Below are 26,092 nucleotides of genomic sequence, written 5' to 3'. Positions count from 1 at the left end.
GCAAGACTGTTGAAGGACTTGTGTACCAATAAGAGAAGGCTCAAAGATAATGAAGTGCTAAGTGTGAGGGAGAATGCTTCGGCAATCTTACAACATAAACTCCCACTGAAGTGTAAGGATCCCGGTAGCTTTGACATTCCAGTCACAATTGGTAACACCACATTTAACAAAGCTATGTTGGATTTAGGTGCATCGGTTAATGTTATGCCTGCATCTATGTACAATTCACTTGAGTTAGGTCCTCTTAAAAAGGCTGGAATTGTGTTGCAATTAGCCGATCGTTCTAATGTTTACCCAATGGGTATTGTTGAGGATGTTCCTGTGCAGGTTAATCAACTTGTATTTCCAGCTGACTTTTGTGTGTTAGAGATGAATGAAGGTTCACCGGACTCGTATTTTCCATTGCTACTTGGGCGTCCCTTCATGAAAACGGCGAAAACCATTATTGATGTGGATAAGGGAACACTAACTATGGAGTTTGATGGAGAAACAATACGTTTCAACATTTTCGAGACGATGAGATATCCTAGCGATGTCCACTCTTGTTTCTCCATTGATGTTATGGATACTTTGGCACAACAAGTGTTTGAATTGAATGGTGATGATGCTTTGGAAACCGTTTTGACTACATCCATGGATAATGGTGTAGAGTGTGGTAATGAAGTCAAGTAAGCCCTTGGTGATCTTAATTCACTACAAGGATGCCCGGAAACTCATAATATCTCTTTTATTTATTTACCATGGAGTGATGAAAAGATTGTACCTAAGGAAATACAAGAAGACCATAGGATGGACAATTGCCGATATCAAGGGTATAAGCCCTACCGTATGTATGCATAAGATTCGTTTGGAGGACGATGCAAAGCCTACAAGGGAAGCGCAACGTCGTTTGAACCCACCCATGATGGAAGTTGTGAAAAAGGAAATATGAAATCTTTTGGACATGGGTGTCATCTACCCCATATCCGATATCAAGTGGGTGAGCCAGGTACAAGTAGTACCAAAGAAATCAGGTGTTACGGTGGTGGAGAATGATAAGAACGAACTTGTCCCAACTCGTGTGCAAACCGGTTGGAGTGTTTGTATTGATTATAGGAAATTGAATGTCACCACTAGAAAGGATCATTTTCCATTACCTTTTATTGATAAAATGCTTGAACGTTTTGCTGGACACTCTTATTATTGCTTTCTTGATGGTTATTCAGGTTATAATCATATTATGATAGCGCCGGAGGATCAAGAGAAAACCACTTTCACTTGCCCTTTTGGTACTTTTTCTTATAGAAGGATGCCTTTTGGCTTATGCAATGCTCCAGCTACCTTTCAAAGGTGTATGGTAAGTATCTTCTCAGAATATGTTGAAAACATAATCGAAGTGTTTATAGATGAGTTTCGTGTCTTTGGTGATTCATTTGACCTTTGCTTGCACAACTTGATGTAGTACATCTTTCTCTGTATCAACAATGTTTGTTGATACTTTTCTTCTGTATCAACTGTAACAGTTGACCTCATGCTTTTGGATCAACTATGATTGTTGATCTCTTACGTCAGTTTAAGTTAGTTTGCTTCGCAAGTATTTCCTTTTCTAGTTTTCGTCAAACTCTTTCCTTTAATCAGTTCATGTAAGTCTATATAAAGGCTGGAACTCTTGTTTACAAGACACATCTTATTATAAATATTATTATCAAGTTTGTTTATTAATCTTTTACCTTAAAATATTGATCCTAGAATCATTTTTCTATTAAGTTTCTGACGAAACTTAAACCTATCCCTGTTACCCTTATCTGTGCTACACTAGTTGGTATCAGATACAGAGTTTTCAGATTTTTATCTAGAAACAGATCCTTTCCACAGCTTCCGCAACAACTCAACACCCTAAATTTTCACCCACCTACCTTTCGTTACAATGGGAGACAAGTTAACACCAACTGAAATTGATGCCATTGTCACAACACTTGAAACCAAGCTCAGCACAGCACTTGAAACCAAGCTCGGCAACAAAATTGAAACGTCTTTTAGTTCCTTATAAACCAAGTTTCATACCAAGCTTGATTCCGCTACAAATTCTCTAAAATCTGCACTTGCTATGCATGGAGATTGTTTAGACAAATTATGGAAACATGCTGGTTTTGGTGACTTGGTGATGCCTAAATTAACCGATGATACAGAAGGGGACCAAAGCTCTGGCGAAAAAGAAGAAGATGAGACCAAAAAATTTAAACCTTCTTTTACTCATAATGATAATATTCCTGAGAATATTTCCCATAACCTTTACCACAGGGAACCTTTGGAAGGTTATGTTAACAAATAGAAGATTACCATACCCCTCAACTATGATGAAGATGACAAAGCTGAAGAACTCAAAGAGCAACAATGGGTTGATGAAAAAAGATTAAAATCTTGTATGAATCCTTATGGAACTTTACCAGAATATAAGTTGAAGGCTGATATACCTAGTTTTCATGGTGGTTTACATATTGAAGACTTGCTGGATTGGTTTTATGAAGTCGATTCCTTTTTCACTTTCATGGAAGTTCCTGAATCTTCTCAAGTTAAACTGGTAGCTTATAAATTAAAAGGTGGAGCTTCAGCTTGGTGGTAAAAACTCGGTGAAGATCGACGCAATGCTCATAAACCTCCTATACGTACATGGCAAAGAATGAGACAATTATTAAGAGATAAATTCTTACCTAGAGATTATATGCAACAACTTTTTATTAAGCTTCAGAACTGTCGACAAGGGGCCAGATTAGTTGAAGAATACGTTGGTGAGTTCTATGATTTAGTTGCTCGTAACCAATTGAATGAAACTGAAGAGCAATTAGTTGCACGTTTTGTAGTTGGTTTGAATAATTTAATTCAACAGGGACTGACGCAGTCCGTGTTTACAATGGTTGAAACCATCCAACAAGCTATTAGAGTTGAAAGGCGTGTACTCAGTACCTCTAGACAAGCAACTCCACGTCAAGCTCGTTATCAACACTTTTCTAAAACTGCCAGACCATATAATTATTCTTATGGTTACCAAGGTGAAAAGGGATCAACAGTCGTTTTTGATCCATCCTCACAGGGATCAACTGTCTTTGTTGATCCACATGACAGAAGTGCAAACCAACCATATCAGCAACAACAACCTACTTCTGTTCCTTCAGAACCTTCTCCTAAAATACATATCTCATCTGCTAAGCCACCTCAGCCTCCTCCACAACGAAATTTTGTTCGCAATACTAAAGGTAATCAGTTTCAACAAGATTTTCCACCATTATCTAAACCCTCTAACCCTTATTCAAAATTTCGAGGAGATAAATGTAACAAGTGCAACCAAACTGGCCATACTTATAGTGATTGTCGCAAATTCCATGCTTACATTAATGAAACTTCAGACGAAACACAAGAAGAAGAAGCATTAGGAGATGATGAATTATTTTATCTTCAAGAACATGAGACTTATGATGCAGATTTCCTTGGGATGATTCGATCAATTTTAATCACTGAACCATGTCCTACTCAGAGACATAATATTTTCAGATCTCATTGTTTCATTGAAGAGAAGCTTTGCACCATGATCATTGACAGTGGAAGTACAGAAAACTATGTTTCTGCAAAGCTAGTTGAGAAACTTGGTTTACCTGTTACTCTTCATCCAAAACCGTATTCAGTTGGATGGATAAACAACTCTTCCACTCAGCAAATTAATCATCAATGTTTGGTGAAGTTTTCTTTCCCTGGGTATTCAGATTATGTTTTGTGTGATGTTATTAACATGACTGCAGCAAGTTTATTATTGGGAAGACCATGGCAATATGATATTCGTGCTGTTCATAACTGCTATGAGAATACTTATACCTTTGTTCATGAAGGGTTTACTAAAGTTCTATGGCCTTTACAATCTTCTAATTCAGTCAAGGAACCATCAGATAAGAAGACAAATGCACTTGTTGCTACCATTGTTCATTCTTTACAACCAAATCATTCTTTGAGTTCTCATGAAGCTGATAAACCAATGGTGGAAATTCCAGACAAGGTACAACCTTTATTATCTTCTTTCAATGATTTATTTCCTACTGAATTATCCAATGTTTTGCCTCCATTAAGAGATCTACAACATCAAATTGACTTTATACCTGGAACTTCTATTTCTAATCAACCTCATTATAGGTTAAGTCCTAAAGAACATGAGATTTTACAAGGTCGGGTTGATGATTTTTTACAAAAAGGTTTGGTAAGACTTAGCAAAAGTCTTTGTGCTAGTCCAGCCTTTTTAGTAGACAAAAAGGATGGTGGACATCATATGTGTATATACTGTAGAGCATTAAACAGAGTTACTATACCATATAGGTTTCCCATACCAAGAATTGATGACATGATAGATATGCTTTCGGGTGCTAAAGTGTTTACAAAGCTTGATTTACGTAGTGGATATCATCAAATACGTATTCGAGAAGGTGATGAATGGAAAACAGCTTTCAAAACAAAAGAAGGTTTGTATGAGTGGTTAGTCATGCCTTTTGGATTATCTAATGCTCCTAGTACTTTTATGCGCCTCATGAATCAAGTTCTGCAACCTTTTCTTGGAAAGTTTGTCATTGTATATTTTGATGACATACTGATTTTTAGCAACAATGAAGAAGAGCATATTTCACATTTATCTCAAGTCTTTCAGGCACTGCAGGACAATGTTTTGTATGTGAATCTAAAGAAGTGCACTTTCTTTACAAACAAGGTCACTTTCTTGGGATATGTTGTGTCGGATACTGGTATTTCTGTGGATGATTATAAAGTTAAGGAAATTATGGATTGGCCTACTCCAACATATATACGTGAAGTAAGAAGTTTTCATGGGTTAGCTTCTTTCTATAGAAGATTTATGAGAAACTTTAGTACCATTGCAGCTGGTTTGACAGATTGTTTGAAGTGTGATACTTTTGAGTGGATTGAAGAAGCAGATAAGAGCTTTAATCTTCTTAAGGAAAAATTGTGCAATGCACCTGTTCTTGCCATGCCAAATTTTGATAAACCTTTTGAGATTCATTGTGATGCTTCTATTGTTGGCATTGGTGCTGTGTTATCTCAGGAAGGACATCCAGTTGCATACTATAGTGAAAAGAATTCAGATACAAGGAATAAGTGGTCTACTTATGAGTTGGAATTAATTGCTCTTGTTCAAGATCTTAAGAATTGGCATCCTTATCTTATTCACAGTGAATTTGTTGTCAATACTGATAATCAAGCTCTCAAGTTTTTGAAAACTTCAGCAAAGGTCAATAGGATGCATGATAGATGGTTATCTACTATTAACCAATATACTTTTTCCATTAAACATCAAAGTGGGAAACTTAATCAAGTTGCTGATGCTTTGAGTAGGAGAGCTCATCTTCTGGTTACTCTTAAACATGAGAGTTTAGCCTTTGATTTCTTAAAAGATTTATATAGTGAAGACAAAGAATTTAAGCAACTTTGGGACAAGTGTGGTTCTTCAACAGGAAGTGTTGATGATTTTCTCATTCAAGAAGGGTTTCTCTTTAAAGGAAATCGTTTATGTATTCCACAATGTTCTCTACGTCTTCATCTCATCCAAGAATTACATGGCAGTGGCCTTGGTGGACATTTTGGACGTGATAAAACAATAGCTTTGGTTGAAGAACGTTATTTTTGGCCTTCTATTAAAAGAGACGTTCAAAAGTACGTACAAAAATGCATGGTTTGTCAACAGTCTAAAGGTAATATTCAAAACACTGGCTTGTATACTCCTCTACCAATTCCTGAAGCTCCTTGGGTGGATATTAGCATGGATTTCGTGCTTGGTTTACCACGTACTGTGAGGGGGAATGATTCTATTATGGTAGTTGTTGATCGTTACTCAAAGATGGCTCACTTCATAGCATGCAAGAAAACAACTGATGCATCCAATGTTGCTTATTTATTTTTCAAAGAAGTAGTACGTTTGCATGGAATTCCCAAAACAATTACTTCTGATCGAGACACTAAATTTTTGAGCTACTTTTGGAAGTCTTTATGGATGCGTTTGGGTACTAAACTTCAATATATTAGTACAACTGCTCACCCTCAAACAGATGGACAAACTGAAGTGGTCAATCGATCTTTAGGAAATCTGATTAGAGCCAAGGTTATTGGAGGAAAAGAGAAGCAATGGGATAATCTCCTTCCACATATGGAATTTGCTTATAACACTTCAGTTAATCGATCTACAGGTAAGACACCTTTTCAGATTGTTTTTCTAAGGTTCCTAATCATATTTTAGATTTGGTGGTACTTCCCAAGCTGCGTAAATCAAATGCTAAGGCAGATAACTTTGTTGAGAAATCTTCACTCATACATCAAGAGGTACAGTCAAAGCTTGCGGATTCTAACAACAAGTACAAGGACGATGCCAATCAACATAGAAGACTTAAAACTTTTGGTGAAGGAGAATTGGTTATGATTCATCACAGAAAAGAAAGATTTCCTGCTGGTACTTATAACAAGACCAAGATGAAGAAATATGGACCATTCAAGATTTTTAAGAAAATTAGTGACAATGCTTATGTTATTGATCTTCCATCGACTTGGAACATCTCTAATATCTTCAATGTGCAAGAAATATTCAACTTCCGTGGAGAGAATGAAGGTCTTTCTATACTTTAACTCGAGGGCGAGTTTCTTTCAAGAAGGGGGGACTGATGTAGTACATCTTTCTCTGTATCAACAATGATTGTTGATCCTTTTCTTCTGCATCAACTGTAACAGTTGAACTCATGCCTTTGGATAAACTATGACTGTTGATCCCTTACGTCAGTTTAAGTTAGTTTGCTTTGCAAGTATTTCCTTTTCTAGTTTTCGTCAAACTCTTTCCTTTAATCAGTTCATGTAAGTCTATATAAAGGCTGGAACTCTTGTTTACAAGACACATCTTATTATCAATATTATTATCAAGTTTTTTTATTAATGTTTTACCTTAGAATCTTGATCCTAGAATCAGTTTTCTATTAAGTTTCTGACGAAACTTAAACCTATCCCTGTTACCCTTATCTGTTGTGTCATTAATCCTTGAACGATGTGTTGAAACAAACCTTGTGCTAAATTGGGAGAAGTGCCATTTCATGGTAACTCATGGCATAGTTTTAGGCCATATAATATCTTCTAAAGGCTTGGAAGTCGATAAATCTAAAATAGACCTTATTCGTTCTTTTACCCCTCCCACTACGGTGAGGGAGATACGCTCTTTTCTTGGTCATGCAGGTTTTTATCGTATATTTATCAAAGACTTTTCCAAGATAGCATCACCACTTTGCAACTTATTGCAAAAATATGTGGTTTTTAACTATGATGAAAAGTGTATGACGGCATTCAATCGTTTGAAAGAACTTTTGATTTCAGCCTCTATCATTAAACCACCGGATTGGAGCAATCCTTTTGATCTCATGTGTGATGCAAGTGACTATGCGGTCGGTGCGGTGCTTGGGAAACGTGTGGGGAAGATACCTCATGCTATTTATTATGCTTCGAGAACGTTAAATGATGCCCAACAAAACTACACAACCACTGAAAAGAGTTATTAGTTATTGTTTTTTTCTTGGAAAAGTTTCGCTCTTATCTAATTGGTAGAAAAGTTGTTGTCTTTTCTGATCATGCAACACTTAGGTATTTGCTAATGAAGAAAGAAGCGAAACCAAGGCTTATACGATGGATCTTACTCTTGCAAGAGTTTGATATTGAAATTAAAGACAAGAAAGGAATTGAGAACACCGTTGCGGATCACTTGAGCCATCTTGTTGTGGACAATGAAGCTATACCATTGCGTGAAAGTTTCCCGGATGAGCAACTATTCTCAATTGCCTTTGGAGAACCATGGTATGCCGATATTGTGAACTACTTGGTTTCTAAACAAATCCCAAAGAACTTGTCTCGTGTTGAGAGAGACAAACTTAAGAGGTTAGGGAACCAATACATATGGGATGATCCATACTTATGGAAACAAGGTAGTGACCAAGTGTTACGAAGGTGCGTTCCCGAATCCGAGTTTAATTCAATCTTGTCTTTTTGTCACTCCTATGCTTGCGGAGGACATTTCGGGAGTAAGAGAACCTCTTACAAGGTACTTGAAAGCGGTTTCTATTGGCCAGCCTTGTTTAAGGATGCATATATATTTTGTACAACTTGTGATAGGTGCCAAAGAACAGGCAATCTAGGTGCCCGAAATCAAATGCCACAAACTTTTATTCAATTTATTGAAGTTTTTGATGTATGGGGTATTGATTTTATGGGTCCTTTTATCAACTCTCATGAAAAATTTTATATCTTACTTGTTGTTGATTATGTCTCCAAATGAGTGGAAGCTAAGGCCACCCGACTAATGATTTTAAAGTGGTTTCAGATTTTTTTCAAGCTAATATCTTTGCAAGGTTTGGAATTCGAAGAGCCATAATTAGCGATGGGGGTTCTCACTTCAAAAACATGATCTTACAAACCTTGTTGAAGAAGTACAATGTGTCGCACAAGATTGCAACACCTTATCATCCACAAACAAATGGACAAGCCGAGGTGTCTAACCGGGAGGTGAAATCCATTCTAGAGAAGATGGTGAACCCAACAAGGAAAGATTGGAGCATGCGACTTAATGATGCTTTATGGGCTTATAGAACCGCATACAAGACACCTATAGGGATGTCTCCTTTTAGGCTTGTGTATGGTAAACCTTGTCATTTACCCGTTGAAATTGAGCATAAGGCGTTTTGGGCTATTAAGCAATGCAATATGGATATGGATGGGGCTGGAAAGCAAAGGAAGTTACAACTCCAAGAGCTAGAGGAGCTTCGTAATGATGCATTTGAAAGATCACGCATTTATAAGGAAAAGACGAAAGCATTTCATGATAACATGATTTCTAGAAAACAATTTTGCATTGGGCAGAAAGTACTTTTGTTTAATTCTCGCTTGCATTTATTTCCGGGTAAACTAAGGTCACGTTGAATCGGACCTTTTGTTGTTACTAATGTGTTTTCTCATGGTGCAGTGGAAATTCGCAGCATAGCTACAGGCAAGGAACTTAAAGTTAATGGGCACCGTTTGAAACCATACTATGAGAATTTCACTTCCGAAGTGGTGGAAGGAGCTAACTTTGTGGATGCACTCCCTCTGGAGGAGGCATAGAAAGCAAGGAGATAGTCGGGCTGACGACTTTAAATGAGAGGTAACCCATAGGATGAGTATTTCTTGTCTTGTCTTATATTTATTTTTTGTTTTGTTTTTAGTTTTTTCTTGTCTTGTTTTGCATTTATTTTTTCTGATTTCTTGTCATTATCATGTTAAAATTTGCATTTAATTTCCCACCTTGTCTTTCTTTGGACGATTCAATTTACATTGAGGACAATGTAAAGTTTAAGTTTGAGGGAGTGGTTAAGCACTTGCATTGTAAAATTTTCAATTTTTTTTCGACTTTTATGTAAAATAGTGAATAAGAAAACTCCAACTTGTGGTTAGTTTAGAGTCACATAGTATACATGTCGCTAAGATTACATCGAGATTCTCATAAGAGTGACTGAACTTAGAGATGACAGAGAACATGATCAGGTTTCTTACTTGTATGAGAGTTAAAGTTGGATTTAACCATCCTAGTGGAAAATAAGGTGCAGACTGAATTCGGTATTAGATTTGTGATCCCCTATAGTGGAGACTACCCATGTTACATAATGAGAGGCACTGACCTTCATTTCTAATATGTGCTTTTAGAGTGTGTGTCACCGTACGTAAACTCCGGGTAGAATGGTGAGCCACCCAACCTCCCACCAACAGAAGCACTATTTTGATCTCTTGAGTGCTATTTTATCAATCATGAATGGTGACATCGAATTGCTAACTTACATACCACTTGTAATCTTGTTCGCAGTTAGCACCATCCACTTTATCTCTCTCTACACCAACAGGTCCATAGAAACACCATCATCATCAACAAGAGGAGCATCACAAATTCGAAGGAAAGTTGAAGACGTTCTAGGTTTACAAGCAACAACATAGAAATGAACATATTTCAGATTTAAGTATAGCAACAAGACAAGGAGCAGAATTTTTACAAGTTGAAGACTATTGTACGAGAGCGAATATTATCAAGACGAGAGTCAAGAAGTTTATGATATCGAAACATACAAGTTGTGAAGAATCGAGCGGTAAAGTACTTACACCATGGCCTTTGTACTTGCATTTTTATTTTTATCTTTATTTTGTATTTGTATTATTTTCTCTTATCTCAAAAAAAAAAGTAAAAAAAAAAAGAGACAAGAGAAATTTTGTTAGGTACATTGTTAGTTTTGTTTACTTTGTTTTGTTTCATTTTGTATTTACTTTATTAAAAAAAAAGGAAAAAGAAAAGAAAAAAAAAATTAAAAAGGAAGAAAAAAAAAATCATTGCATCATATTTTAGTTTGTTTAGTTCATTTTTGGTTTTGTATTTATTCAATAAAGCCAGTGGAAGAAGAAATATCCATAATGAGGTTTCAAGCAACAAGGAATTAGAGGAAAGAATCACATTGTCAAGATTCTACGAAGTTCATGATTTCATCATCAAGAGTTGAAGACCGAAGACGAAGATGAAGACACCGATTGAAGATTGAAGACGTTTCTATGGATGCTGTGAGAGTGGTGCTAACTGCACGTCGAACGGATAACGAGGTAAGTAAGCATATTTCCACCTTCGTTAAGTGGTTGATTTCCTTTCTTAGAGATCGTCATAAAAAGGGTTTTCAAAATGAATAAAAGATGTGGGTTTTAAAAACAATTCGGAGGGTTTTTGCCTTCCTACCATTAAACGTGTCGCAAGATTCTTTCTTCATTCCTACCTCGACACATGTGTGACCCATAAAGAGCTATTTATTATTGAGAGCAATATCATTAAACCCTTTCTTGTGAGGCAGAGTCGAGACTTTCGATCACTCCGAACCCGAATTTTTTCGAGAAGGGATGGTTATTTCTCTCTCAACTTTTAAGGATGAGATTGTGTTCATTTATGTGTCTAACTTCTTATGACTAGTGTGCAGAATGTCTATCTCTTCTTAGCGCGTTGGATGCTATCATTATGGAGAACTAGTAAGTTGGAAAAGCAGGTTTTGTGGGTATATCTCTAGTAAACCCTCACAGGAGTTGTATGTATACTTTAGATTAAGTTTCGTTTGATTTGCTCGAGGACTAGCAAAGTCTAAGTGTGGGGAATTTGATAGGTGTTGTAAAACACCTAATTTTATATCTAGTATTTATGCTTTATTTGCTATTATCTTTGTGAATTGCATCTCTTATGTTTAGTTTTGAGTTTTATAGGTGTTTTGGAGTCATTTGAAGCAAAAGAAGGAGAAATCGTATATTTGGAACGTAAAAAGCAAAAAGCTCAATTCAGAGGCGAGCTATACTTGGAGTCGACTAGGTTGCGCAACAAGGAGGCGAATAATGAACTATCATTTCTCTATAACTGACAGTGGAGCAAGAAATAGAACAGGCAGTCAGTTCTCTGAAACTGATAGGCCAAATGCTCACTTTGATAGCCTTTATCAATATAGTGGGTGTATGTAGTAATAATTGTTATTACCACCCAGATTTCACAGATAACGATGTATGTAGTCAATATCGGATACCGGTTTGTCTCGGCTGAGGACCGGTACACTGGTACAACATTGTATCGGGGAGATCTCGGTTTCAAATATCGGGGAGATATCGGTTCTAAATTTATATCTATAATTTATATTGTTTCACACAAAATTATACAACATTAAAATGCATCAATTTTAGAAAAACAAACAAGTTCATTCAAAACATAAGAGTCGTCGTATGAAGTTCAAATTGGAAAAATGGGAGAATTCACAGTTGGTTTGATAGTTTCATACAGAAAGAACACACATAAATTGATTAGATCTAACAAGAATGGAACTATCAATTAAGATGGAGAAACTAATTTGTTAATGATGAAAACCATTTTATCAAGATGTATCAAGATTTAACAAATAATTCATCAAAGAATAATTAGATACAAATCACAGCAAAAGAAGAAATTAACTATCAAAACCCTAACCTCTTGTTAACAGATCGACCATCAATTGAATCTCGCCATTGACATTAAGAAGAAGAAAAAAACGGATGCCAAGAAGGGTTTCTGAAGATTTTTCTGCCAAAAATTTCGATGAGATTTAGGGATTTTATCCTTCCCTTCACTTAAAATTCCTAAATTGACCTGACGTTCACAAAACAATTCCGAAACTGTCCCATATCGGGAAAACCGGACTGTATCGTTTCGTATATATCGGCCGATATTATCGGCTAAATATCGTACCGCGATATTTGTGTTTTCGTTTCGCTCTAACACCGGTACACGAAATTCCGCCGATATTTCGGCCGGTACAAGCGAAATTGACTACATAGATCTCAATCATTGTTCTCTAATTCAAGACAGAGAGAGGGACGGCTGCTGGCAGAGAAGAAATTCGATGGAGTTGAAGATTATGATGCTTTTGTTGCAGAGAGTAAGAGATTCACAGAGATGAATTAGACGCAATTGAGTGGAAGAAGAAGATTAACAAGAAGGGTTTCTATCAAAGCAACAAGAGATCGTTGTCTGCTGATCTGTGGTGTTTTCTGCCATCGATGTTGGAGGACAGAATGAAGACGATTCAGTGGAGTTTTGGGTTCGTAGTTGTGCTATTGATGGAGCAATTTGTTGGGGGATTCTGTTGGTGGAATTAAGAGATAAATCTGGATCGAGATGGAAAAATGGAAAGAAAGGTCCTGGTGAGTTACGAATTCGAGATGGTGAAATTAGGGTTTTCTGCTGTGTGTAAGAAATTCAATGATGAATCGAGGTTGGTTGATTTGTGTTAAAGGGTATCTGAAGAAGAAAAGATGAAATTGAAGATAGGTTTTGTTCAGGGTTTGAATTCATGGAACTAGGACTTCGATGGTGATACAATAGTGGAATTGGTGCTGCTGTTGAATCAAGTACCAGACGAAGAACTTCCCTTTAATTAGAGTCTTGTGTTGCTGAATTAAGAAGATTGAAGACATGAATAGTTAAGGTACAGGGAGTTAGATGTATACTTAGGTTGCAACTGCAAGTGAACTGGAGAACGAGAAAAACTCGACAGGGTTTGAGTTGAGCAGCTGTTGGTAATACTGATTGCAGACAAACAGGAGATGATGTTGCAATAGCTAGGCAGTGTGAACTACAGGGAATGTGCTAGCATTGTGCAGGTGGTGAATTGCCAGGATTAGAGCATGAGTCTGTTTTGCCGTGACTGCATTTGGCTAAGCGAGGAAAGGAGTGAGATGATGGTGCATTTCTATACTTTAGTAAAGTTCAATTGCAGCTGCAGTTGGAGACTCGGATATCAGGTTGCAGTTGCAGGTGAGATGTTACTGCCATTGTTCGCCGGGGCAATGGCTGTGTGAAATGCAGAGATTATGATGTTGGAATTGGAGGTGGTTGCTGTTGTTGGTGAATTGTGGATGTTGCAGAGTATGAAGTGCAGCTACGGGTGATGCTTGAAGTGAAGACCAGGTGATTGAATGTGTTGTGAGTTTCTGCGGCTTAGCAGCTGCAGTTTCAGGTGGTGTTGATTTGGATTTAAAGCTGTAGATCAAGATGTTGCAAGTGGTGATTCCAATACAGCTGAAATGGTGAAAGAGCTTGTGGTATATTAAATTGTGAAGCTACAGCTGTGGTTAGCTGAGATGCAGTTGCAGCGAGGGGAGTTAGAGCTTGGCAGTAGAATGGAGTTGTTGCTCTGAACTGGTGGTTGAGAGATAGATGGTGCTAGTGGTTGATTTCAAGGAGATAGCAGGTGCTGGGTAACTGGACTGCAGGATTAAATGGAGCAGAAATGGAATGAGTGCCAGTTGGAGCTGAACTGGAAGCTCAGATGAATAGCCGTGATCAATGGAGTGATATTGCAGTAAGAATGGTTAATTGAGATATGGAGGCATGGACTGCATTCTGAGGGAAGAGGTTGATGGCTGGTTATGAGCTGAAGTTTCAAGTGATGCAGGTGGTGAGATGAAATATTAAGGCTTAGTGCAATGCAGAGCTGGGTATGGAGCTGAAGGATATGAACTACATGACATGTTGCTGCTTTTGGTGTTGAGTGCTTGCGACTTAGCGGGTGCTGTTTTGAGTTTGCAAGAAGCTAAGATGTTGCCGGCGATGTTGAGTTGGCTTGACAGATTGCAGGAGTGCAGGGTATGGAAAGAGTGCAGGTGCAATAGCTGGCTGCACAATGATTGTGCAGCAGCAAAGCTCTGGCCTGCGAAATGGTTTTGGCTTAGAACAAGTCAGCTGAGTTAGCCTTAACTCATACCTGACTCATCTGACTGGTACCAACTGACTGACTCGGTGTGACTCACTGAGTTTGACCGTTCTGACTCGTTGACCTAACCGAGTTGACTCGTTGACCGGTGACCGGGGTGGACTTTGTCGGTCACCTGAGATGTTTTCCGGCCAGTTTCCGACCAATTTCCTGCGACATTCTTTTGGACATATTTTCTACATGAGTTTTTCTCACATATGGACTTGGTGGACATCTTGCTATTGGACTTTGGGCTTTAGAAGACTTGACCTAAGAAGAGCAACAAAAAGAAAAGTTCTCTACTTTCTTTAGGACGTATTTTATTTTCTATTTGGAACTTTGGAGAGTGGCGATTGTACGAGGGTTTGCTTTCGTTTATTTTTCATCTTCTTCAATTTATTATTGATTTTGATTATGATGAACTTCATTATTATGAGTAACTAAACTCAATTATTGGCTATGGGATAAAAGTTGATTTCTCAAACATGTTATTTGATTCGATGGATTAGTTTTGTCTCAATATTTTATTGTTTATGATTCATTATTAAAATTGTCATATGATTTGATTGTTTGTCAGGTTGAGTCCGGAATCAATCCGATTTACATTCATCTCTTTTGCTAGATTAGGGTTATTATACGAAAAAGTGATAATTCCTGATTGCAAGTAGCATAGTGCCATTATTACTTGTAGTGATGCATCTTTATAATTGCATATGAATCATAACCTTTGTTAAAACAAATTAGTGCTTTTACACGTTTGTTTGCATTGATTAGTCTTATTTCATAGAACTTATTGCTCTTAGGGAGTTAAACTTAATTGTGCTTTTACACTTTAGGTTGCTTTCTAGGTAGATTTCACAATAGCATCTTTTAATGTTGTTTGTGATAAAATCGGAAAATAAACGGGATACTCTTGCAATCAAGATATCCTAGGACTTTTAGTAAATGAGAGATTAAAATTTCAAGTCTAGTCATTGATGAAAATACATGTTTGTGAATGATACTATCCCATGACCAATATCTTCTCCTTATTGATTATTCAAATTATTTTATTGCTTTCGATTACTTTTATTGCTTTGTTTATTTAAATAAACAAACCCCCTCCCTTTGGTTACTAAGAAACTGAAAATTGATAACAACAAAAGCCTCTCTGTGGGAACGAACTCTTTCTTATCACGTACTATATTTATATCTAGTTGAGTGAGAAAGTGAATTATATTTGCACGGCTGACAACCGGTCAACCACCTAATATTTCGCTTAGCAATCTGTATGGACTAACTCCGAAATACTTTGCTAGTGAATCAACTAGGAAGTAAGACTCAATCTAGATAAAAGTATCTCAAGAAGTTAATATCTCACTCTTGTTTTTGATATTACTCAAGCTGATAGAAATCAACGAGTCCTAATCAAACACAAGGAATACTTGGACGGTACCAAAGACCAATGTCCAAAGATCAATAAATATCAATCAACAACCAAAGGTTGGATTTCCAATTGATGATCACGAACGCATAACCTATATTATTTCAATTATATAAAATATAATGCGGAAAAGAAATAACACAGACACCAGAAATTTTGTTAACGAGGAAACCGCAAATGCAGAAAAACCCCGGGACCTAGTACAGATTGAATACACATTGTATTAAGCCTCTACAAACACTAGCCTACTCCAAGCTAACTTCGGAATGGACTATAGTTGAACCCCAATCAGTCTCCCGCCGATCCAAGGTACAGTTGTAATCCTAAGCCCCTGAACCCAGCAGGATACTGCGCACTTGATTCCCTTAGCTGATCTCACCCACAACCAAGAGTTGTTGCAACCCAAAATTGCAGACTTGATAATTAACAAATCTGTCTCACACAGAAAAATCTATCAAAGGATAAATCTGTCTCCCACAGATAAACCCTAGGTTTTGTTCCGTCTTAAGATATGAAAATCAAGGTGAACAGGAACCAATTGATAATCTGGTCTTATATTCCCGAAGAACAACTTAGATTAATCAATCACCTCTCTACAATCCTTCCTGACTACACAGGCGGTTTGTCGAGGAATCACAAACAGTGAGACGAAGATGTTTGTGACTTCTTTATCTTGCCTATCGGAGAACTCTCACGATCTCAAGCCAATCAATAGATTGTACTCGTACGATAGAAGATGCAAGATCAGATCACACAACTACGATAAAAGTAGTATCGGTCTGGCTTCACAATCCCAATGAAGTCTTTAAGTCGTTAACCTGGTTTTAGAGAAGAAAACCAAAGGTTAAAGGAGAATCGACTCTAGCGAGCGCACTAGTATCATACACACGTGTGGGGATTAGTTTTGCACAATGCTAGATGTCTCCTTTATATAGCCTTCAAATCAGGGTTTTGCCTTAGTTACAAAGCAATCCATATTCACCGTTATATGGAAACATGATTTAGATTCAAGCTAATATTTCTCAACCGTTAGATCGAAACTTAGCTTGTCACACACACTTAGGTAGACGTTTAATGGGTTTGCGAAAACCATGCCCAAACGTGTACGTGTATGTTGGTTCAACATAGTAACCCAAAAGGTTAACCATAAGAGCATTTCATATGAACCTTGTTCATCTTCACCATAACTAGTTCAATTGACTCAAATGAACTAGTTAGAGAGTTGTTCAATTGCTATGAGATCTTATGTAACTACACAAGACATAATTGAAACAAAGATGATTCGATTCGATTGAATTGGCTCATGAACTTTATAGCCACGGTTTGCATAAAGCATTCTTTAATAATTGAAGTTTCATGTTCAGAGTACATTTTTAGATCATAACCACTTAAGCTCACAAACAAGTTCACGGACTTAAGCCAACCGGTGGAGTTTTCCAAAACTCAGTAGAAAATCTCGGCAAAGAGACTTTCGCCAGCGGACTAGGTTCACGAACTAACACGCAAACGAGTTTTTGGAAAATCCCAGCAGAAATTCTCGGTACGAGAACTTCCTTCAGTTCGCGGACTTGGAAAAGCCAATTCCTCCAGTTTCTCTCAATCAACAAAGTTCGAAAACTTCGGATTAAGGAATACATGGTTATGTAATCTAAACTCTCATTCCAATCATTGAGACATTCTCAGAGGACGTTATATAGACGTTATTCACATATCGTTTCGCGTCAGAGCAATTCTCAAAGTAACATGACTTTCGTCACTAGGTGAAGATAAACTTGATCAAAGCGAAACGCTTTACCAACTCATGATTTCGAGATATAGATAGGCGAGATATACTCGGCTCGAAATATCAAATATGTATGATCCAGTCTATATAGCATACGACTTTTATCTCATGAGAAGTAGGAGATAGAAGAGATAGACTTTTGAGTGATAGATAAGTTCAAGTCTCCACATAACTTTTTGTTGATGAAGTTCCATGGTTCCTTGAGTAGATCTTCGTCGTTGTATGATGAATCGCCATGGAGTCCTTGAGCTCAACTACACTTTTCTATCCTAGTCCGAGACTTAGCTATGTAGGCTAGAAATCAAGACTCATAGTTTTGATCACTAACATTGACAAACATGCTTGAGATAGCAACGCATGCGAGGTCGACCGAGCTATGCTCTAACAATCTCCCCCTTTGTCAATTTTAGTGACAAAACTTTTAATACATATGGAATACAAAAAAGATAAACTTTAGTGACTCATATTCCATAGTCTAATCTTCAACGTTCCCTGAAATGTTCGTCCTTCCAAGTACTCCAATGATCCCAAAGGTTGTAAGTTTAGCATCACCGTTGTTGAAGATCCGTAGCTATAACAATGAGAGAAATCGAGATTCTCGATCATCATTATACAGTGACATGGTATTATTATGTAACATCAAAGTCCAATTACATCACGACTTTAACAATAATACTACGGTGATATGTATCACTCCCCCTTAGTCAATACTCCATCTCGATTATAAAAACCACTCCCCCTTACACAATGATCCGAAAACCATATGTATTTGTAGTGTGAACTACAACATTTCTCCCCCTTTTTGTCAATAAAATTGGCAAAGGTACAAGTATGGGATCATAATGAAATTTCCACAAGAGACATTTCATAGACTAAAAGAAAAATACATACCAACTTAATTTAGATGCAATCATAAAGCCGAAGCTAAATGCATTCATCAAAGAATTTTAAGATACAAGATAACTCCTATAAAATTCCACAGCCATACACCCCGCAAGATATTACCATTAAGCACAAGTTCAAAATAACTCTCCCCCATTTGATGTCATTCCCGAGAGAACAACAAGAGCGACCTTAATTTCGAAAGAAAAGAAGGATTTTTTAATTGGACAACAAAAACCATAGAAATGATTTTCTATATCCAAAACTCAACCAAATTAATCAAAGTAAACCCATGATTAATTTAATTTGAATGCGCAACTAAATCAAACCACAAAAGTGATCAATTTAATTGAAAGTGCTCAACATAAGTAAACTTACGGAGCTACGACTAAGATAATCATACGGAGATGACTAACTTAATCGTTCACATGCTCAACATAAGGAAAACCTTTCGGAATATACGACTATATCAACCAATAGACATGATTTGTTTAGCCGTTCATATACTCAACACAAGAATTTTTGGAATATACGAAAACTCAACTAGACTAATTACAAGAGAACCCATAATTAATCTAATTGGAATACAAACAAACAAACTAATCACAAAAGTAATCAATTTAATTGTCAAAAGATTTTGCTCGACAAAAGAAAACTTTCGGAGCAAATAATTAAATAACCAACCAAGATGATTAATTTATTTCAAAATGCTCAACATACAGCATCTTATGGAACAACAAACAAAGTCAATAAGAAATTGACTTAGTTGTATCGTACTCAACATAAGACACACAATGGAGCCTTCACGGTAATACGTAACAAAATGGATCAATGAAGATCAATACCGTGGATAACATACAAGGATATATTCTATTTTCCATCATAACGACATAATAGACTTTATCCTTGTCAAACAAAAGATTTTATCTTATTTTCCATCAAATACATGACTACATAGGTATAACTTTTGTAAATGTCAAAAGTTCATTCGTACTTTTATCAATACGAATACCAATTCATGAACGACTTTACTTTTGACAGCATATGGGACCTTCAAGTTCACGGACGCAAACAATACATATCCCATAATCAAATTGCAATATCACAAAATCATAACGATCAATATGAAATAACATCATCCTCCAAATATTTTTAGAATTTAAAACAAATAAACCTAAAAAATAACCATAAGAAGATGAAAACAAAAATAGCTATGTGTAGTCACAATCATCGCTATTGAAAGCACTAGTTATTCTTCCAATTAATCCGAAAAGAAGACATACTAGGCAACAATTTCTTTGAGAAATTCTTTATCATTCCCGAACTCCTTGTTATCAACAACCATAGGGACATAAGGTTCACGGAGATAAGTGTCAATACCCACGAACTGTCTTGGCTGAAGAGGTCGAATTAGGGTCCTCTGAATTTCCAAAGATTTAGACACGAACGTCTTTATTTCATAAATCTCCCTTGTTATTTCCTTTAACTAATCAAGAACATCGGAAAACTTCTGAGAGTTAGAAGGAACAACCCTGGGTTTTCTTGTGTTCCTTCTTTTTCTTTTCAGGGACTTAGAAACAGGAGATTTTTCTTTTTCCTTGATTGAAGACTTAATAATCATGTTGACATCCTTTTCATCTGGCGACATAATGCTTTGAAAACAGTTATAAACAATTGTATTTGTGTGAATGAATCACTTAACTCAACAAGCAGTCTTATGTAAGATGTCAAGAGGAAAAAGGAATGTAGGGTTCGAAACGTATTGACAGGTTCGTATACGCCCAACTCTAAAACCCTATAAAGAGTAGAGTTGTCGATAATAACCCTTTCTTTTATTTGGTAGACAAAAATAACAAAACTAAGAAAAGAAGGAAAAACTCTTCTGAAGCCTGGATCAACACTCAATCTTGTCTCTTTTCGAACAGGCACATGAGACAAGATTTTCCCAACAACACAATCAAGTTGTGTTGCGATGAACAACGATTTGTCCATCTTTTTCCTCATGGGAGGAATCCTCTGATCTTTGTCTATCAAAACGATTTGACCATATTTTCTTTTCAAATGGTCTTATTCTATCCTTGGAAACCAACTTCTTAGACGAAGATAAGATCCTACATACCTCGGCGGTCTTCTGAGCAAGTTTCAGCTTCCTTGCTAATCGATCTGCTCTTCGTTGAAGTTTGCTGGCGTGCCTTATTTGGTGCTTGTATTTGTAACACCTTGATAGTTCGTGTCCCTTCATCGAACAAAACGAGCACGTCAAACTTGGATAGTATTCAGGCATCTGAGATGTGCAAGCAGACAGACATACAGTTGATCCTGAAACATCACTGAAGGGTTTCCAGTTATCGGATTCAAGAATCTTCCAGCTTGATTGGGTTTCCCTCTTCTCCGAACCCATTGAGGTTGATATATGTATTGCTACAAGTATCAAAATCGATGTTTTCACAAAGAAGCCCTACACTTGATTTCCTATCTTCATCGGAATCATAGGTTTCAGACATTTCATCAAGTGTTACAGCTAGACCTTTGTTCCCAGTGTATTTTACGATTTGGGCATTCGTTAGCAAAATGGCCAAAACCCTTACACTTAAAGCACTGAGGCATGTCCTCGTCATCAGCCTCGTCAGCATCCCTGTTTTTAGGAGGTACGCGACCGTGAGGTTTGTCTGATGACTTAGGTTTGTCTCTTGAAAACCGTTTACTTCTCTTCAACAGAAGATCCCTAAACTGTCTTGTGATCAAGGAGACTGATTTGTCAAGATCTTCATCCGAAAAATCCCTCAGACTGATCATCCTCAGAGACATGAACACTCTTACCTTTGACAAGTAATTTAGTGTTCTTTTGTGCTTTAAAGTCAACATCCTTACCGACTTTGGATGTATGCTCATGGTCAAAGATCTTAAACTTTCCAACCAAGGTGTTTCTGGAAGATTATTGAGGTTATTCCCCTCAAAGATGGCATGCTTCTTAGACACGTACCTAGATGGCGGCGATCTGAGAATTTTCATCACAATGTCCTTTTCAGGAATAGTCTTACCCAATGCAAAAGATGCATTAAAAATTTCAGACACTTTTTGATTAAACTCATCAAATGTTTCTTCACCTGCCATACGAAGGTTCTCCCAATTGGAATTAAGGTTTTGAAGCCTAGCATCCTTTTCACCGGAGTTGCCTTCAAATACGGTTTCTAAGATATCCCAAGCATCTTTAGATCTAGTGCAATTTGTGACATGATGCTGAAGATTTGGGGTAATGACATGTATGATAGCATTCAAACCGTCGGAATTTTGCTTTGCAGCAGTTATCTCAACAACGGTGTATTCACCAATAGGTTTGGGAACGTTTACATCACCGACTGCCACAACGGGAGCATCATATCCACTAACCACATATACCCATGATTGAAAATCACGCGATTGAAGAAAAGCTCGCATAACAATTTTACACCATAAGTAATTGGAGCCATCGAAGACTGGTGGTACGTTAATAGACATAACACCTCTGTCCATAGAGTCAGATCGCTACAAACACGGAATTGTTAGGTCTTAAACGTGTTTGCCTGCTCTGATACCAATTGAAAAAGCGGGGGTCTAACAACACCACCCAATATTTCGCTTAGCAATTTGTATGGACTAACTCCGAAATACTTTGCTAGAGAATCAACAAGACAATCAGACTCAATACAGATAAAAGTATCTCAAGGAGTTAATATCTCTCTCTTGTTTTTGATACTACTCAAGCTAATAGAAATCAGCGAGTCCTAATCAAACACAAGGAATACTTGGACGGTACCAAAGACCAATGTCCAAGGATCAATCAATATAAATCAACAACCAAAGGTTGGATTTCCAATTAATGATCACGAACGCACAACCTGTATTATTTCAATTATATAAAATATAATGCGGAAAAGAAATAACACAGACACCAGAAATTTTGTTAACGAGGAAACCGCAAATGCAGAAAAACCCCGGGACCTGGTCCAGATTGAATACACATTGTATTAAGCCTCTACAGACACTAGCCTACTCCAAGCTAACTTCGGAATGGACTATAGTTGAACCCCAATCAGTCTCCCAACAATCCAAGGTACAGTTGTAATCCTAAGCCCCTGATCCCAGCAGGATACTGCGCACTTGATTCCCTTAGCTGATCTCACCCACAACCAAGAGTTGTTGCAACCCAAAATCGCAGACTTGATAATTAACAAATCTGTCTCACACATAAAAATCAATCAAATGATAAATCTGTCTCCCACAGATAAACCCTAGGTTTTGTTCCGTCTTAAGATATGAAAATCAAGGTTAACAGGAACCAACTGATAATCCGGTCTTATATTCCCGAAGAACTGACTAGATTAATCAATCACCTCTCTACAATCCTTCCTGACTACACAGGCGGTTTGTCGAGGAATCACAAACATTGAGACGAAGATGTTTGTGTCTTCTTTATCTTGCCTATCAGGGATAAATCTCAAGCCAATCAAAGATTATACTCGTACGATAGAAGATGCAAGATCAGATCACACAACTACGATAAAAGTAGTATCGGTCTGGCTTCACAATCCGAATGAAGTCTTTAAGTCGTTAACCTATTTTTAGAGAAGAAAACCAAAGGTTAAAGGAGAATCGACTCTAGGGAGCGCACTAGTATCACACAGACGTATGGGGATTAGTTTTGCACAATGCTAGATGTCTCCTTTATATAGCCTTCAAGTCAGGGTTTTTCCTTAGTTATAAAGAAATCCATATTCACCGTTAGATGAAAACCTGATTTAGATTCAATCTAATATTTCTCAACCGTTAGATCGAAAACTTAGCTTGTCACACACACTTGAGTAGACGTTTACTGGGTTTGCGAAAACCATGCCCAAACGTGTACGTGTATGTTGGTTCAACATAGTAACCCAAAAGGTTAACCATAAGAGCATTTCATATTAACCTTGTTTTTCTTCACCATAACTAGTTCAATTGACTCAAATGAACTAGTTAGAGAGTTGTTCAATTGCTATGAGATCTTATATAACTACACAAGACACAATTAAAACAAAGATGATTCGATTCTATTGAATCGGCTCATGAAATTTATAGCCACGGTTTGCATAAAGCATTCCTTAGTAATTTAAGTTCCATGTTCAGAGCACATCTTTAGATCATAACCACTTAAGCTCACAAACAATTTCGCTGACTTAAGACAACTGGTGGAGTTTTCCAAACTCAGCAGAAAATCTCGACAAAAAGACTTTCGCCAGTTCGCGGACTAACACGCAAACGAGTTTTTGGAAAATCCCAGCAGAAATTCTCGGTACGAGAACTTCCGTCAGTTCGCGGACTGAGTTCGCGGACTTGGAAAAGCTAATTCCTCCGGTTTCTCTCAATAAACAAAGTTTGAAAACTTCAGATTAAGGAATACATGGTTATGTAATCTAAACTCTCATTCCAATCATTGAGACATTCTCAGAGGACGTTATATATCCGTTATTCACAGACCGTTTCGCGTCAGAGCAATTCTCAAAGTAATTCAAACTTTTCATGACTTTCGTCACTAGGTGAAGATAAACTTGATAAAAGCGAAACGCTCTGCCAACATATGATTTCGAGATATAGATAGGCGAGATATACTCGTCTTGAAGTATCAAATGTGTATGATCTAGTCTATATAGCATACGAATTTTGTCTGATGGGAAGTAGGAGATAGAAGAGATAAACGTTTGAGTGATAGATAAGTTCAAGTCTCCACATACCTTTTTGTTGATGAAGTTCCATGGTTCCTTGAGTAGATCTTCGTCGTTGTATGATGAATCTCCATGAAGTCCTTGAGCTCAACTACACTTTTCTATCCTAGTCCGAGACTTAGCTATGTAGGCTAGAAATCAAGACTCATAGTTTTGATCACTAACATTGACAGACATGCTTGAGATAGCAACCGCATGCGAGGTCGACCGACCTATGCTCTAACATAATATACTAAAGTTTTATGTTCTTGCTTGGTGATCATGATAAAATGATCAAGTATCTAATACTAGAGTTTCATATATGTAACTTCGCATGTTATGTTTTCAATTTAAACGACTTGAAAGTAAAGTAGATAGGAATCGAAATAAGTTAAGTCTCGTATTAATATCCTCGAACATAAGGATGATGTGTTCGTTTATGTCGTTACGTCTTCATGTTTTCCAGTTTTTTTTAGAGTAATACTTGTATGTCTCAACATTTATAGACTTTCTAGTCTAATCTAACGAAGTTGAATCTAGTAATCTAATCAAGTGATCTTGAGTTTTGGAACTAATATATGACAACCAAACTAGACATACCAACGTTTGTCGGGTTCAACTCAACGATGCTCTAACAGAAACATGTACGGAAAAACCTAATACAATCACATATAGGTCAAAGCAAAGACCATCGTGGAAGATTTTATATCGAATTTTTATCTTTCTCTTTCACAATCAGTATGTACAGACCACAGGTCCATGTACTAGATTGTGTAGAATAGTTCTTGGACGATCTCAAAAATTAATATCCCACATCAATCTAGTTGTATCCGAATTAAAAAGATCTAAATTCTAACAAGCATGAAACTTGCAATCTATGTTTCAAGATATGAATTCAACAAGAACGAGTCTTGATGAATTAAAAAGATCTAAATTCTTCTGCTCATCGTTTATGAAGAATGATAGAGATAGGTGGTTATGCTGGTTGCCATGGATGGACGTCGCTAGCAAACGAGAATGATGATGTTGATGATGGATAATAAAGACTGAGATGGTTGGGAGAGTTGCATCCGAGGAATGGAGAACAACTCGACAAAACAGGAAAGATCCCATCTGCCATTGTTGATCATGATGATCACAGTTGAGAGAATGATGATTACTGCCAATGAAGAGGGTGACGTATCAGTGGTGCTGCTGCCATTGACTTTCGAAGTTGAGCTTGCTTTCTGAGAATGTTGGAGCTTGGCAGTGATAATGAATGCTGGAACACAGTTGATGAACAGAAGAGGTCGTGAGTTACGTAAGAAGCTCGAGTTATTTGTTTCTAAGAAGATGTAGGATCAGAATCTCGCAACGGTAATGTCTCAGCGGAATTATCAAAAACACAACACAACAACGTCGCAGAACAATTTCAGAAATGATACGATAAACGACCTCAGCTAGAATCACGAGAAAGATGTGATAGTCCTGCGAAAATTAGAGAGCTTGCGAGATTAACATTTGTAAGGTTGCGAGAATGTCGCAGACCATACCCGAAAATAAATGACAGATTAGCTGTCATCCACTATGTATTTCCCTATAAACAGTCGTTCAAGTTGTAAAGAGAGGGGAGAGATCTTTTTTGAGTAAGAAACAAGTAAATAGGAGAGAGAAAGTCTAGAGCAGAGATCATTCTTGATTCCTTTATCTTTTCTTATAAGAATATTCAAAGATTGATCAATAAAATTAAGAGTGTGAATCTAAAAATGAGTTGAGTAATAATGAAATCATATGAGGGGTGTAGTGTAGGATTTCCTGCAACTACATAATGGCGCTAGAAACAGGGACATGAAGATCGAAAGTTGAAGATTGTTGTTGAGATTGTTCAAATCAAGAAAGTGATTAAATAAATCAGTGAACCAGTTAAAAGAAAAATGATTAGAATTAATGAAGACGACAAAAAATTGGAATGTAATATGATAACAAAAACGAT

General features: G+C 37.0%; 1 protein-coding gene across 1 annotated transcript; it reads left to right on the top strand.

Annotated features, from left to right (window-relative positions):
* The first annotated feature begins 2,659 nt into the window (after nucleotides 1-2,659).
* LOC113359614 lies at nucleotides 2,660-13,674 on the top strand. Its single transcript, XM_026603218.1, has 7 exons — nucleotides 2,660-4,588; nucleotides 4,673-5,540; nucleotides 6,075-6,212; nucleotides 6,263-6,472; nucleotides 12,631-12,765; nucleotides 13,430-13,489; nucleotides 13,610-13,674. Exons 1-7 carry the CDS (start codon nucleotides 2,660-2,662, stop codon nucleotides 13,672-13,674), a joined length of 3,405 nt encoding a protein of 1,134 aa, XP_026459003.1.
* The last annotated feature ends 12,418 nt before the right edge of the window (nucleotides 13,675-26,092 follow it).

Source organism: Papaver somniferum, chromosome 3 (assembly GCF_003573695.1).
Source record: "Papaver somniferum cultivar HN1 chromosome 3, ASM357369v1, whole genome shotgun sequence".
NCBI lineage: Eukaryota > Viridiplantae > Streptophyta > Magnoliopsida > Ranunculales > Papaveraceae > Papaver > Papaver somniferum.
The sequence above is the reverse complement of the archived record's forward strand: the minus strand, read 5'-3'. Positions and strand labels throughout refer to the sequence as shown.